Source organism: Hyla sarda, chromosome 2 (assembly GCF_029499605.1).
Source record: "Hyla sarda isolate aHylSar1 chromosome 2, aHylSar1.hap1, whole genome shotgun sequence".
In the NCBI taxonomy this organism is placed as follows: Eukaryota; Metazoa; Chordata; class Amphibia; order Anura; family Hylidae; genus Hyla; species Hyla sarda.
In genome coordinates, this window is record NC_079190.1 from 247,854,378 (window position 1) to 247,870,109 (window position 15,732).

Here is a 15,732-nt window from a genome sequence, read left to right on the forward strand (position 1 = left end):
TGCTTATAGCTCGTTTCTGCCCTCGCATTAAAGACCAGTAACGCAAAAAAAAATAAAAAGTATTGTGCAGTGGTGATTTAGATCTAGCAATCAAAGTAGGTCCCAGGATCTAAAGTGTAAAATTCCTGGTGAATAATGTCTCGGGGGGGGGGGGGGGGGGTTGCATGGGACAACAGTGGGAAAATCGCAAGGTCTCTGTAAGCTTAGAAGACAGCCAGAGGTCAATTACCCTCCTCCGTGCTGTCTGATCGTCTCTCAGGCAGTGTCAGGCAGTATACAGGCAGCCTCAGGAGCCTGTATAAATTGAGCACGGATAACACTGATCAATGCTAAAAAAAAATTTATAAATGTAAATATCCCCCCCCCTTTCCCCCCCCCCAAAAAAACATGTCAATAAACATAAACATATTTGTTATCACCGAGTAAGGAAATGTCCGAACAATTAAAATATAATGTTAATGAAACCCCACAGTGAATGGTGTAAATTAAAAAAAAAAATACCAACGTCCTGAATTACTTATTTTTGGTCACGTCCTATACCACAAAAAAATTATAAACTGCAATCAAAAAGTTCCATCAAAACAAAGTGATAAAAAGTGAGCCCCCATACAGCACAAATACTGAAAAATAAAAGAGTTATAGGGGTCAACAGAGGACAATTTAGTGGCCACAAACCTGATAACCAGGACAAAAATGGGTTGACAGTGATGATGCCCTTGTATATTCTGGCAGCATCATGTAGAAAAAAAGAACTTTGATAACAGCACATGATATGTTGAAGTTACCAGTAAGAAGTCATGGATGTAGGGGTTTTCTCTGAAATGTTATTCGTGCCACTCTCCCTTGTAGCTTTACTAATGTTTTCCAGGCTATCAAATGTATTTTTTTTACATTATATTGTACCAGACAGTTTCAACCTATTACTGTTCTCAGAAACAGGTTGGTGTTGAACTGAGAGAGCCTAAAATCCGCTTGGGACATTCCTTTTAAGTAAGACAATATCCTACTATATCCATTTTCTGGAAAAGGTCAGCAGTCTATCTGTTCTCTTATAGTTCTCAGAAAAAGAAGGAATGCATGGTTTTCTTTGTTAAGAACAAGACCGGATTAGATTAAAACAAGACTGTTCAAGGAAGAGTTGAAGTGTAAGTTCGCCAATGGCTGAGATGTATTTTGTGGCAGCAATCTATGAAGTGTTATGAACTATAAAAAGACCATATTTGGCTCTAGGTGTAGGAAAATGCAGTCAAATTTGTGTGTGACTGATCTACTCTATTCCACCTCCTATTCATAGTCAAGATGCCCCTGTAGACCTTTTTGTTGAGAGGATATTATCTGCCTCTGTAGCTGTGCTGGCTCACCTAAAAATGTAGAGTACCGGTACTTCATTTTTATTTTTCTTGAATTAATTTTGTAATATAAGATATATAATCTGATGTATTACACAGTTGAAACAAGCCAAACAGAATTTAAGAATTCTAGCAAAAATATCACAGAAAACAGTATGTTAAGCAAGACGATGAACAGAAGTTACTTCTACTTTTTTTGTATTCCCAGATAGAAAGTTAAACCCATTTATTAACATTTTATACATTGAATAATACAAAGTGTTTTTTGTATTTTAGCTATATATCTTCAAGCTTTAAAGATACTTCAGTGTAAATACATAGTAAAAGAATATATCTCCCTAACCAGATGAAAAGAAGGACTTCCTCCAGCATCAATGAATCTTATTAAAAATGCATCCTTTATTAGAAATCCATTAAACACACACACACACACACATATATATTTATATATCCATGAGCACAGTAGGTATTTACATTACTTCATCAATTGTACCTGTTTCTAAGCTTAGAAGGGCTACAAATCTCTAAGAGTCTCTACGATTAAGAACCGTTATATGGCTAAAAACACATGAAATTAATGTATATACCTGCTGTACACATTGGATATATGTGTTTGTTAATTATTCCAAGTAACGGATGAGTTTTTAACAAGAGGCATTGATGCTGAAGGAAATCCTTCAATTTTTCCGTTTACTACTACATGGGATCCAGTCTGCCATGTCCTCATGTACCTGTACAGCAATTTTCAATTTCTACAGAAAAGTAAAAGGGGTGAGCTAAATTATTTTTTTTCTATTCAATATCTTTGTAATATATGTATATAGGACTCAATAGAGAGTATTGAATTGTTAAAGTAAAATAAACAAAAATATATTTAAAATATAGTAGCATAATATAAACAAGCACCTTTAAAGTTAACACCCAGAAATATACATAATAAAATATAATAATAGTGTGTCCACTATCAATGAAATCCATTGACAATACCCAAGTTCTTCACCAGCTTTCTGATATTTAGTCCTGTGAAGTTGTATTTACTTGTGTTCAGGGTGTGAGGATTGTGTCAGGAAGAAACGCAGTCTTGCTCCTACTGTCTTTATGCAGGGGAAATAAGTTAGCACAATGTATCTGGCTCAGCAATAACAAAAGAGATAACCAGATCTACTGGACCCACTGAGGCAGATTTATAAATGTGCTGCAGTTGTAAACCTGGAATAAGGTCTGCTTTTCTGTTTCGTTTCCCTAGTGATCCCCTACACTAAAAACAAAAAAGAAATATAATTATGTGTATAGAAATATGTTTTGGGTGGCTCATTTCTGTAGTTGTCTTAAAGGGGTACTCCTATGGAAAACTTTTTTTTTTTAAATGAACTGGTGCCAGGAAGTTAAACAGATTTTTAAATTACTTCTATTTATATAATACAGAGGAAATTCTTTTATTTTTGAATTTCGTTTTTGTGTTGTCCACAATGCTCTCTGCTGACACCTCTGTCCGTGTCAGGAACTGTCCAGAGCAGCATAGGTTTGCTATGGGGATTTTCTCCTGTTCTGGACAGTTCCTAATATAGGCATCATGTGTCAGCAGAGAGCACTGTGGACAAGACAAAAAAGTATCCAAAAACAAAATAATTTCCTCTGTAGCATACAGCTGCTAATAAGTAGTGGATGGGTGAAGATTTTTTAATAGAAGTCATTTACAAATCTGTAACTTTCTGGCACCAGTTGATTTAAAAAAAAGTTTTCCACCGGAGTACCCCTTTAATTACTGCAGTTATTTCAGAGGGTTTTAAACAGTAAAAGAAAATACAGAAACATACAATTATCTAAACAAGTTAGCTTTACAAGCTGAAGTCTTTCACAAAAACCAATACACACAATATTCTTAAACATACACATTCATAAACAATATTTTTTTCATAATAATATAGTTAGTTAATAAACACTTATTATATTAAAGTACTTAAATGCAAATATTCAAACAATGGCTAAAATAATTCACACAACACACACCATTTATAGACTAGCACTTGATGACAGATTCATGACAGAATTTGCAGTTTGGAATTTTGTCCTTCACAAAATTTTCTATTTCAATTCAAGCATATACTTCGTTAATTCCTATGTGGTCAGCGGCGCATATTCTCACTTCCATGATGTTTTCCTTCATGGGGAAAAAAAAAAAAAAAACATTACATTAGAGCTTGCATCTTGAAAATATGAAGCAAAAAAAAAAAACAAAAAAAAAAAAAACGGAATATGATCTCTTTAAAGGATATTTAAAACATAGCACATTAGGCTCAAATAAAAACAATATAAAGTATGCACAGTACTCCACTCTGAACACAATCATAACTCTTTCAATTTTGCACCTAAAAATCTCTATTATGGCGTATTTTTTGCGCCACCAATTCTACTTTGTAATGACATCAGTCATTGTACCCAAAAATCTACGGCAAAACGGAGAAAAAAATCATTGTGCGACAAAATTGAAAAATAAAATGCCATTTTGTAACTTTTGGGGGCTTCCGTTTCCACGTAATGCATTTTTCTTTATTCTCTAGGTCCATACGGTTAAAATGATACCCTACTTGTATAGGTTTGATTTTGTATTACTACTGAAAAAAATCATGAATACATGCAGGAAAATGTATACGTTTAAAATTGTCATTTTCTGAGCCCTATAACTTTTTTATTTTTCCATGTTCAGGGGACTATGAGGGCTCATTTTTTGCGCTGTGATCTGAAGTTTTTGTTGGTACCATTTTGCATTGATCAGACTTTTTGATCGCTTTTTATTCATCTTTTCATGATATAAAAAGTGACCAAAAATACGCTATTTTGGACTTTGGAATTTTTTTGCGCGTACGCCATTGAACATGCGGTTTAAAAAGCGGTATATTTTTATAATTCCGACATTTCCGCACGAGGCGATACCACATATGTTTATTTTTATTTACACAGTTTTTTTTTTTATTCTTGGAAATGCCAGGTGATTCAAACTTTTATTAGGGGAAGGGATAATTGAAAGGGTTAATGATTTTTTTTACACTTTTCTTATGCCATATTATAGCCCCCAGGGGGGGCTATAACATTGCATGTACTGATCTTTACCACTGATTGATGCATCTCTATAGGAATGCATCAATCAGTGTTTTCGGCGATTGAATGCTCAAGCCTGGATCTCAGGCTTGAAGCATTCATTCGGCGATCGGACTGCAGGAAGGAAGGTAAGAGACCTTCCTCCTGAAGTAAAAATCTTCACCTTCTGTGCGCGGATCCACCAGTCCCGCCTCCGGCTTCAAATAGCAGATAAAACGAAATTATTGTCCAGCACCAGGATGTGGATAAAAACGGGTTTCTTTATTCAATGAAGACAGCTACATACATGAAATCTCTAACGCGTTTCACGCTTTCGCGCTTAGTCATAGAGTCATTGAATAAAGAAACCCGTTTTTATCCACATCCTGGTGCTGGACAATAATTTCGTTTTATCTGCTATTTGAAGCCGGAGGCGGGACTGGTGGATCCGCGCACAGAAGGTGTGTGATTTCTGGGTGAGCGGTCAATGCATTCTCCTTCTCTTTCCTCCTGAAGTACAGCTGTTCGGGATGCTGGGATTATACCGCGCCGATCCCGAACAGCTCCCTGAGCTATCCGGGCACTTTTACTTTCACTTTTAGCCATGCGGCTCAGCTTTGAGCTTCACTATGACGCCGGGCCCGCCGTGATATGATGCGGGGTTACCGTGTAACCCCGCGTTATATCACGGGAGCGGGACTAGGGGCGTAAGTTCACGCCCTTGGTCCTTAACAGGTTAAATGCAGATGTGCAATAAGCAGTAAAACTATTTTAACCCTTTTGAACTGCTGTTTGTTTTTCAGAGATCAAACTTTATCACCATGCCAAAGATATGCACAGGGACTGCTAAAATAACTCTACAGCATGAGAACTCCAAAGAAGAGCACAACAGAACTCAGCTCATTGCACCTGTATTCATACGATATGGCAGTGGAATATTAGGCAGACATGTTACAAAGAAATCACCGACAGGTAAATGATCTGTGATGCTTTGTTGTAATAAACAGTTATTACTGAAACAACAGGCTCTACCCTAAAACTTAATGTTTATTAGATATACATTAAAAGATGCAAAACTATTCCATAAAAAAAAATATGAAAAAACTATACAGAATCACAATGAATTGATCACTGCAATAATATTAGGGTGTTTACCCTAGGGGTATCCTAAGATCCAAAGTTGTGAAAAGGATATGTAAATATACCAAAATAATGGTAAAACAAGAGACAGATCCCAATGAAGGACTTCATGTAACAATATATAAAGTCTCAAGAAGTAAATACTTAAGACTGTAACACCAGTCCTGTATTTGTTTTTCACCGGTCTGGAGATAGGTCCCGGCGCTGCCGCTCGCTGCGGATCCAGCTGCACCCTGCACTTTGTACAGTTTGATAATAAAGAGCAACGATTATATATCAGAAGATTGGTGAGTGCCATCCTTACATTTCTTTTGGAATCCCTGTATTTGTTTTGATGACTACCTTATGAAAAGTAGATAAGAGAGGATAAACATCAAGTTCTCCAGTTCCACATTTTTAGAAGTGTGTAATGAAAAAGGCAACAAAAGTGAGTACACCTCTAGGTGAAAATGTCCAAAGTGGGCCCAAAGCGTCAATATTTTGTGTGAGGGGTGTACTCACTTATGAGAGATACTGTATCATCAATATATTTACTACATTGCGTCAGAAAGAGTCCAATCCTCAACTGCATATTACACTTCAACCTGTATTATAGTTAACACCTTTATACAATCAAAAATTTCTAAAATGTCTGTACTAGAGATGAGCAAATCGAAGCAGACGAACCCGAATTTGTAACGAATTTCAGGATTTATTTGATTCGCAACGAATGCGAATATCGCCGCGCTTCTATTGTGCGAATAGCTTCATTAAACTTCATTTTACAGTGTTCCAGGCACCAGGACACCTAAAATGGCAGATCCACATGTCAGTACATGGGGCAGGGGATGCTGGGAAGGCGGGAAGGCAAGGCGGGAAGGGAGGTAGGCGTGATGACCCTGAATCACATGCAGGATGCAGCCTATCAGCATTCATTGACCTCTATGATGTCACAGCCTTAAATAATTGGCAGCCATTTTGCGGCTGCTCATTTCATGCCATGCAGAGAGAGGACGGCTGCGTGTCTGTGTGTGTTACACAGAGACACTGAATTTATTATACGGCAGCGTTCCACTTCCAACTGCTAGTCACATCAGCATTGTGGACAGAGAGCAATGCAGTGCTTTGCTTGTTCTCACTGAGAACGATTTTTACGGTAGCCATTAATCTCCCAGTCACTTTATTCAGCATTTTATCAGAGAACTTCATGAACCGTATCAGAGGAGGCAGGAGTTATTTTTCAGCACAATTCAGTGTATTTTTTCCACAAGAAATCATCTGCTGCTTATACTAGTCTGTAGACGTATAAAAAACAGCAGTTCACACCATTCTTAATACTCTGTAACAGAGTGCAATTTAGTTTTTTAGTTTTTTTTTTGTGGTGCTGCACTGTTGTGTTCTGCTGCTGTGCAAAAATACCTTTTTTCAGCGGACTGTAGTGCATTTTTTTGTCCTCATAAGTTCATACCACATACCTACATCAAAGCAGTCTACTATTTTGTATCTGTAAATCTGTAACAAGTCTAGATACTGGAAACGTCCAGGCAAAAGTAATCACCGGCTGGTGTTTTATGAAAATAAGTTTTCCAAGTGTACTGTATCGCATTTTTTGCCCTCATATGTGCATACCACATACCTACATCTAAGTAGTGCACTTTTTTGTACCTGTTAATCTGTAACAAGCCTACATACAGTGAAAGGCCAGGGAAAAGTAATCACTGGCTGTTTTATGAAAATACATTTTCCAAGTGTATTGTAGCACATTTTTTTTGCCCTCATATGTGCATACCACATACCTACATCTAAGTAGTGCACCATATTGTACCTGTTAATCTGTCAAGGGCCTATATACTGTGAAAGTCCAAGCAATTGTACTCACCGGCTGGTGTTTTACAAAAATACAGAGTTTTTAATGCGTATTGTAGTGCATTTTTCTGCCCTCATCAGTGCATACCGCATACGTACATCAAAGTAGTGTACCAATATGTACTTGTTAATCTGTCAAGGGCCTAGATACTGTGAAAGGCCAGCCAATAGTACACACCTGCTGCTGTTCTAGACAAATACTGTTTTAAGTGTAGTGAAGAGTATTGTACTCCCCTCATATACGCAATAAGTATGCCAGGAAGAGTATTGCCAGGACATGCACAGAGGAGTGGCAGAGGCCTAAATTCATCAGGCGCAGGCAGAGGTCGCAGCAGAGTAGGGGTGTGTACCAGCTGGCGTCGCATCGAGAGGTCTGAGCTCCCGGTGTCAGCTAGTAGTCGTGTTGCGACCAGCAACCGTGACTGATCGGTTCACTCAGTCATCCACTTTATCTCAAGTGACATCCCACACCCCCAGTCAACAGTCGTTGGGTTCCTCACACTCAACCCTCAGTTGGCGTGGCCCTCATGCTTCTGCTGCCACCTCCAGGCTCTATCATTGTGCTGCTCTATGGTCTCCTCATACTATTGCTACCACCTCCAGGCTCTGTCATTGTGCCGCAATATGGTCTCCTCATGCTGATGCTGCAACCTTCAGGCTCTCTCATTCTGCTGCTCTATGGTCTCCTCATGCTAATTCTACCACCTCCATGCTCTGTCATTGTGCCTCCATATGGTCTCCTCATGCTAATTCTACCACCTCCATGCTCTGTCATTGTGCCTCCATATGGTCTCCTCATGCTGATGCTACCACCTCCAGGCACTGTCATTTGCCTCCATATGGTCTCCTCATGCTGATGCTGCCACCTCCAGGCTCTCTAATTGTGCTGTTGTACGGTCTCATCATGCTGATTCTGCCCCCTCCAGGCTCTATAATTGTGCTGCTCTATGGTCTCCTCATGCTGATGCTACCACCTACAGGCTCTCTCATTGTGCTGCCATTGATACTGCAAAACATAATTCAGGTGCTGGTCCCCAGTTTCAGAAATTCCTTGCATTAGGGTCACTTTCAGGACTCCTGATGCCACCTCCAGGCTGTGCTATTCAGCCACTATATGGTATCCTCATGCTTCAGCCACCTCCAGGCTGTGCGATTATGACACTATATGGGCTCATTATGCTTTCCCCACCTCCAGGCTGTGTCATTCAGCCAATATATTGTTTTCTGATGCTGCTGGGACTGTCTTGGATATTAACTAAAATGTTTTATGGTAGCACTAGAAAACATACATGCTCAATAAAGATTTCAACATTGATCTTTTAATGTTAGGTGTTGTGAAGCCCTCTTATGTACACATTCTGCTGCCTGATCGTGGCTGTGTGTTTCAGGAACTACTTGGCTTACTGATGCTGCTGGGCCTGTGTCAAATTTTTTGGGATGTTAGCACTAGCTAACATACATGTTCTATACACATTTCAATATTCACCTTTTAATGTTAGGGGTTATTAAGGCTTCTTGTGTACTTGTGCTGCTGCCTGATCCAGGCTGTGTGTTTCAGTAACTATATGGTTTAGTGATGCTGCTGGGCCTATGCCTAAAATTTTTTTATGTTAGCACTAGCTAACATACATCTTCTATACAGATTTCAACATTAACATAATGTTAGGGGCTGTGAAGCCCTCTTGTAAACTCATGCTGATGCCTGCTCCAGGCTGTGTGTTTCAGGAACTACTTGGCTTACTGATGCTGCTGGGTTTGGGTCTTAAATTTTTGGATGTTAGCACTAGCTTTCATACATGCTTAATTGAGATTTCAACATTGATCTTTCAATCTTAGGGGTTATGAAACCCTCTTGTGCACTCCTGCTGCTGACTGCTCCTGTCTGTGTCATTCAGCCACTACATGGTTTAGTGATGCTGTTGGGCATAGGACATTACCTATATATGTTTATGGTAGCACTAGGTACCATACATCTTCAATGGAAATTTCAAAATTCCTCTTTTATTCTGAGGCCCTTTTGCCTCCTCATCTGCCGCCAACTCCAGGCTGTGTCATTCAGACACTATATGGTCTCCTCAAGCTTCAGTCACCTTCTTGCTGTGTCATTCAGCCACTATATGGTCTCCATATATTGACTGTGTATTGTAGGAAACATGTGGCTATCCTTGAGTTACTCTCCTAGCATTATTGCCATGTTGAAACCAGACCAGTAATAAAAGGAATATTGCCAAGGACTAGCAGAAACAAGGAACTGTGGATACTGACCACCGGCTGTTGGAATTGACTAACTATCCCAGGTGGTAGATTTACCATTTTGAAGTTCATCAGTTCCAGTAGGCTTTAAGTTGTTCATTCTTTGTTGTGGTTCTTCAATTGCAGAATTAAGTTGTATCATGTTTTCCTGTTCCTCCAATGAGCTAATGTCACTAAAACACACAATATTGATATTGTCATCTAATGAAGGATCAATTTGTTCAGAGAACGTATCTATCATTTTATTATTTTGAATGTCAGGTGGTATTCTGACAATGTTTGTGAAGCTCTGAGGTCTTCTCATGCTTCAGACAACTCCAGGCTGTGCCATTAAGACACTATATTGTCTCCTCCTACTGATGCCATCTTCAGGCTCTGTCATCGTGCTGACGTGTGACTCCTTGTTAGATTAGGTCCTTTGTACCCACACGCCGGGGCCCGGGCCACTAAAACTTGGGAGTTAAAAGTTCCATTTCAAAATCCTCAATTTCAATTTCAAAATCTTAGATTTCTATTTAAAATTCTTGTATTTCAATGGTCTCCTCATGCTTCAAGCCACCTTCTGGCTGTACCATTCAGACACTACATGCGCTCCCTATGCTTTCCCCACCTCCAGGCTGTGTCATTCAGCCAATATATCGTTTTCTGATGCTACTGGGACAGGGGTATTAACTCCAAATATGTTCTGGTAGCACTAGCTAACATAAATGCTTAATTGAGATTTCAAGATTGATCTTTCAATGTAAGGGGTTATCCAACCCTCTGGTGTACTGCTGATGCCTGCTCCTGACTGTTCCTGTGTCTTTCAGGAATTACTTGGCTTATTGATGCTTCTGGACTTGGGCCTTAAAATTTTGGATGTTTGCACGAGCTAAATACATGCTTAATAGAAATTTCAACATTGATCGTTCAATGCAAGGGGTTATGAAACCCTCTCGTGTATTGCTGATGCCTGCTCCTGACTGTGTGTTTCAGGAACTACTTGGCTTATTGATGCTTCTGGGCTTGGACCTTACATTTTTGGATGGTAGCTCTAGCTAACATGCATCTTTAATAGAGATTTCAACATTCACCTTTTAATGTTAGGGGTTGTGAATCCCTCTTGTTTACTCATGCTGCTGCCTGCTCCTGTATGTGTCATATAGCAACTACATGGTTTAGTGATGCTGCTGAGCCTGACCTATATATGTTTATGATAGCACTAGGTACCATACATCTTCAATTGAAATTTCAAATTTCATCTTTTATTATTAGAGATTGCGAGGCCCCATTGTCTCCTCATCTGCTGCCATATCCAGGTTGTGCCATTCAGACACTATATGGTGTCCTCATGCTTCAGCTTCATCCAAGCTGTGTCATCCAGCCACTATATGGTCTCCTCATGCTGCCATCCCCTCCAGGCTGTGTCATTCAGCCACTATATGGTCTCCTCATGTCGCCAACGCAAATTTACAGTACAATACTAGTGAAAAGGATTTTCAAGAACTCATTTATTTTATTGATTTACTAGAAGAATACCAAGCGTTGCCCAGTCTTTCTATCCAAAAACCTTTGTAGGAGAGGAAAAGCAAAAATGACGCTCTTTTCCTCATATCTGTCCTCTGCCTTCACATCCCACCTAATATTCCATCCTCATATCTCGCCCTCAAATCTTGAACTCATATCCTGTCCTCATGCACCCGGAAATGCTGAGCTTTTGAAGTAAGGCGAAGGGCTGAAGGACCTGTGATGTGGGTGTATTGGGCCTTAAACCAAACAACAAATAAAAGGCCAAAAATAGAAATGACATGACTGGCAAGCTGGACCAACACACACACAAGAGATGTAGAGAGGAACTTGTGAAGTAAGGCACCTGAGACTTGCATGGGAATTTAGACAAAAGCCCTGATCCCCCTAAATAGGGATGGGTTAGTATTGATTTAACTATCCTATATTTTTAGTTGTCATATAATTAACAGGTGTGCATGTAACACGTAAGTTTCATCGAAATATCTCCAGCCTTTTGGAAGTGATGCTGGAACATTCATATACACATGGGGGACATGTATCATTATTTGTGTATGGGAGAAGCAGTTTACCCCTTTTGCAGAATTCTAAATTATGCGCAGATGCACTAAATTTATCAATCAAGCGCAATGAGTTTCATAAATTGCAGGTAAATATAATAATCTCCTAATACCTGCACTCTTTGAAAAATGAAATCGATGATTTAGAGCATCTTGCTACGTGCAGTCCAAGATGGCTTATATTTGTGTTTAAAATATGGTCATTGCGCAATGTACGCAAAAAAAGACGCGAAAAAACAGCATGCGCAAAATTTTGCGCAAAAATGTAAACACAAAACAAGGTAAAATCTTTAATACATGTCTGCCATGTAGTTTTTACATGTATAGCTGTACATCCCCTAGCCTACAATAAGGATAACCTTATAGAAGATATTCTTGCCATAATTAGGAGGAACGGGTGTTTATATCACATTTGTACTGTTGCATTTTCATTTGTGTTTCTTGACAGTGTACTGTAGTATACCACCAGCATGAGAACAAAAACAATCAGCTGCATGTTTTAGTGATTATATTCATTAATCAGTCTGCAGTCCAGATAATCATTGGGCAGTCAGCACAGATAAATGGAAGGGTTGTTCACACAGAAAATCGATTTCTATGATCAATCTAGCTACAGGGATTAAAAAATAACTAAATTAATTTTAAATCACTAAATAAATAAATAAATAAATAAATCAAACAAAAGACACAGAAACAAACCCCATGCATTTATAGGAAGAGCACAGATATGATGAGGGTAACTGTGGGTGTTAGCAAGAAACTCTGTATGAAACTCATTTGCAGCGGCCAATTTATTCATTCAGCTGCATGTTTTTACTTCTATGAAAATATATAACTGGCTGGTTCTTCAAATTATAAAACTCAGAGATCCTTGAATGAATTAAAGCCGCATGCAAAATGTGACAGAATCCCTAAGAACAGAGATTTACAACTATTTCTATGCATATATCCAATTCTGAATCTCTCGCCTCATGAAATTACTAGGGGGAAATTTCATATGCATTTTAAAATGAATCAATTTATTCTTGTTAGATCTCTTTTCTTCATCCTCACATCTGAAGATGTGTAAATCTCTTTAGAGACAGTCTTAGTCTGCTATACTGCTGCACAGGTGATGAAATTAGAAATAAAGTAGCTGTTAGGAGTCGCACCGTGGTCAGACATGCTGGCTGCGGACGCACTCCTCCTCCACTGCCTGTACTGCCTCTGCTGTGATGCGCATCACACGATGCGATTGCATTTAGCCCTCCACTCCTCACCTTCCTCTTCATCCCCTAGGCACGTGCGTGCCGTTTCTGTGAAATTTAAAGGTACAGCATGTAATTAATTGGTTTTTGCTTTCCCATGACCCTATAAGTACAAGCACGTCCTTTTGACCCTTAACGTATCTTTGTGCCTTATCAGCCTAAGAGAAAGCGTTCAGTTTGTGTCTTGCCTTTCCGTGTTTCTGACCTTATTGCTACGTATCCTGAACTTGCTACTGTGCCGCCTGCCCTGACCTCCTGCCAGTCCTGACTACGTGTTGCCTTATCCTTCCAGTACCACGCGCAGGCAATGTAAAATTTAAAGGGACAGTATGTAATGAATTGGTTCTTGCTGTCTCATGACCCTACAAGTACAAGCACTTCCTTTTGACCCTTGCCAGATCTTTGTGCCTTATCAGCCTAAGAAAAAGCATTAAATTCATTACTTGCCTTGCCTTGTATCTGACCTTATTGTTACGTACCCTGACCTTGCTACTGTGCCACCTGCTCTGACCTCCTGCCAGTCCTGACTACGTGTTGCCTTATCCATTTAGTACCATGTTTCTCCTTGGCCACCTGTGTGGACGAGTCATATCATGGGTATCCCGCTTTGCAGCGGGCTCTGGTAAAAACCAGCAACACCTTAGACTCCGCTCCCTGGTATGGCCCAAGTCATCATCCACACAGGTAAAGCGGATCCACTTCACCTCAGCCGTAACAGTAAGATCTGGCCATCGATCCCGCCAAGGTGCCACTGCCTAGTGTCGAGGATCTCTCCTCAATTGTGGCTCAGCAGTCGCAACAGCTGGCTCAAGATGCTCAGCAACTGAATCAGCTGTCCACCATGATGCAACAGCTCCTCACCATACAGCAGCAGCAGCAACTGTGGCAACCTGCTCCAGCAGCTTCTTCGGGGACAGCAACTTCCGGGGCATCCCTTGGTCCCAAGCTTTACCTGTCTCTGCCCACCAAGTTTTAAGGGGACCCTAAATTGTGCAGAGGCTTTGTTACCCAGTGCTCCATGTATCTGTAACTCATGTCTGATCAGTTCCCATCTGAACGTGCTAAAGTGGCTTTTATGGTGAGCCTTCTTTCTGGTAAGGCTCTGGCCTGGGCTACTCCTCTCTGGGACAAACGTGATCCTGTGATGACCAATCTGCAAGCTTTCCTGGCGGAATTCCGCAGTGTCTTCGGAGAGCCAACACGTTCTTCTCAATATCCATCAAGGGGATTCCTCCGTTGGCAACTACGCGGTCCAATTCCGTACTCTAGCTTCTGAATTGAACTGGAATGATGCGTCCCTGTGTGCCACCTTCAAGAAGGGACTTTCTAGGAGAGAAAAGGATGCCCTGGCCACATGGGACCAACCATCTTCTCTGTCTGAATTGATTCTGCTGGCTACCTGCATAGATGTGCGTTTTGCTGAGATGCAAGAGGAGCTCCATCAAGAACGTGAACCTGCCTGTCCATGTCGTCTTCCCCGTTTGGCTCCGGTGTTTCAGCGACCACCTCTGCCTACTTATTTGCCTTCTTCAGAAGAGCCCATGCAAGTGGATCGAGCTCACCTGTCTCCACAAGAGAGGTCACGCTGTCGGGAAGAGGTGAAGCCGGAGCATTTTCGCAATAACTGCCCTCTTTGGCCTCAGCGACCGGGAAAAGCATGCACCTAGGGCATGTGGGAGAGGCGTCCCTAGGTGTGAATACTCCCTTTTCTCGCTTATACATGCCTCTCCGGCTCTTCTCCTTGTTCCTTGTTTCTGCTTTTGTGAACTCTGGTTCTGCAGGGAACTTCGTGGATGCCTCACTGGTCCATAAATATTATCTACCAGTCTTACTGCTCGCAAGGCCTCTGTACATCTCTACTATCAACAGAGAGTGCCTGAATTCCGTGGTGAAGTTTATCACTGAACCTCTGAAGATGCAAGTGGGCGCTATGCACAAGGAGTTGATCAAGTTCTATGTGCTTCCTCACTGTTCTTCCTCAGTTCTCCTCGGTCTGCCATCGCTGCAACACTATGCCCCGGTTCTTGATTGGCGCTCTGGAGAAGTCTCCCATTGGGGTCAGGATTGCCGGAACCGCTGTCTGGTAACAATTCAACTGAAGCATCCTATTCCTTGTCCCTCTCTGCCGGGTCTGCCTACCTGGTATCAAGACTTCACTGACGTGTTTTGGGAGAAGCAAGCAGAGAGTCTTCCTCCTCATCGGCCCTACCATTGTCCAATTGATCTTCTGCCAGGTTCTTCACCCCCTCGGGGAAGAATCTATCCTTTGTCGGCTCCTGAGACAAAGGCCATGTCTGAATACATCAGTGAGAATCTACAGAAGGGCTTCATTCGGAAGTCTAAATCTCCAGCCGAAGCAGTTTTTTTCTTTGTAGAGAAAAAGGGGGGTTCACTCCGTCCCTCCATTGATTACCGGGGACTTAATAAGATCACCATCAAGAACCGGTACCCCCTTCCACTGATCTCTGATCCATTTGATCACCTACGGGGAGCCAAGATTTTCACCAAGTTGGACTTGCGAGGGGTATGTAACCTTATTAGAATTGGGGAGGGAGACGTGTGGAAGATGGCTTTTAATACCCCTGATGGGCATTATGAGTACCTTGTGATGCCGTTTGCTCTCTGTAACGCCCCGGACGTTTTTCAACAATTTGTCAATGACATTTGCCAAGATCTCCTTTACACTTGTGTTGTGGTGTATCTGGACGACATCTTGATCTTCTCACTGAACTTGGAAGCTCATCGCACTCATGT

General features: G+C 40.8%; 1 protein-coding gene across 11 annotated transcripts in view; it reads right to left on the reverse strand.

Moving 5' to 3' along the window:
• Positions 1-428: 428 nt before the first annotated feature.
• The window catches only part of RPH3AL (rabphilin 3A like (without C2 domains)), a 413,105-nt gene continuing 397,801 nt past the window's right edge, over positions 429-15,732 (reverse strand). For all 11 annotated transcript variants that reach the window (XM_056556894.1, XM_056556890.1, XM_056556888.1 and 8 more), the window contains one exon: positions 429-3,510. In XM_056556894.1, coding sequence (XP_056412869.1) covers positions 3,476-3,510 — 35 coding nt within the window. In that variant the 3' untranslated portion in view covers positions 429-3,475. The remainder of the gene's footprint in view (positions 3,511-15,732) is intronic.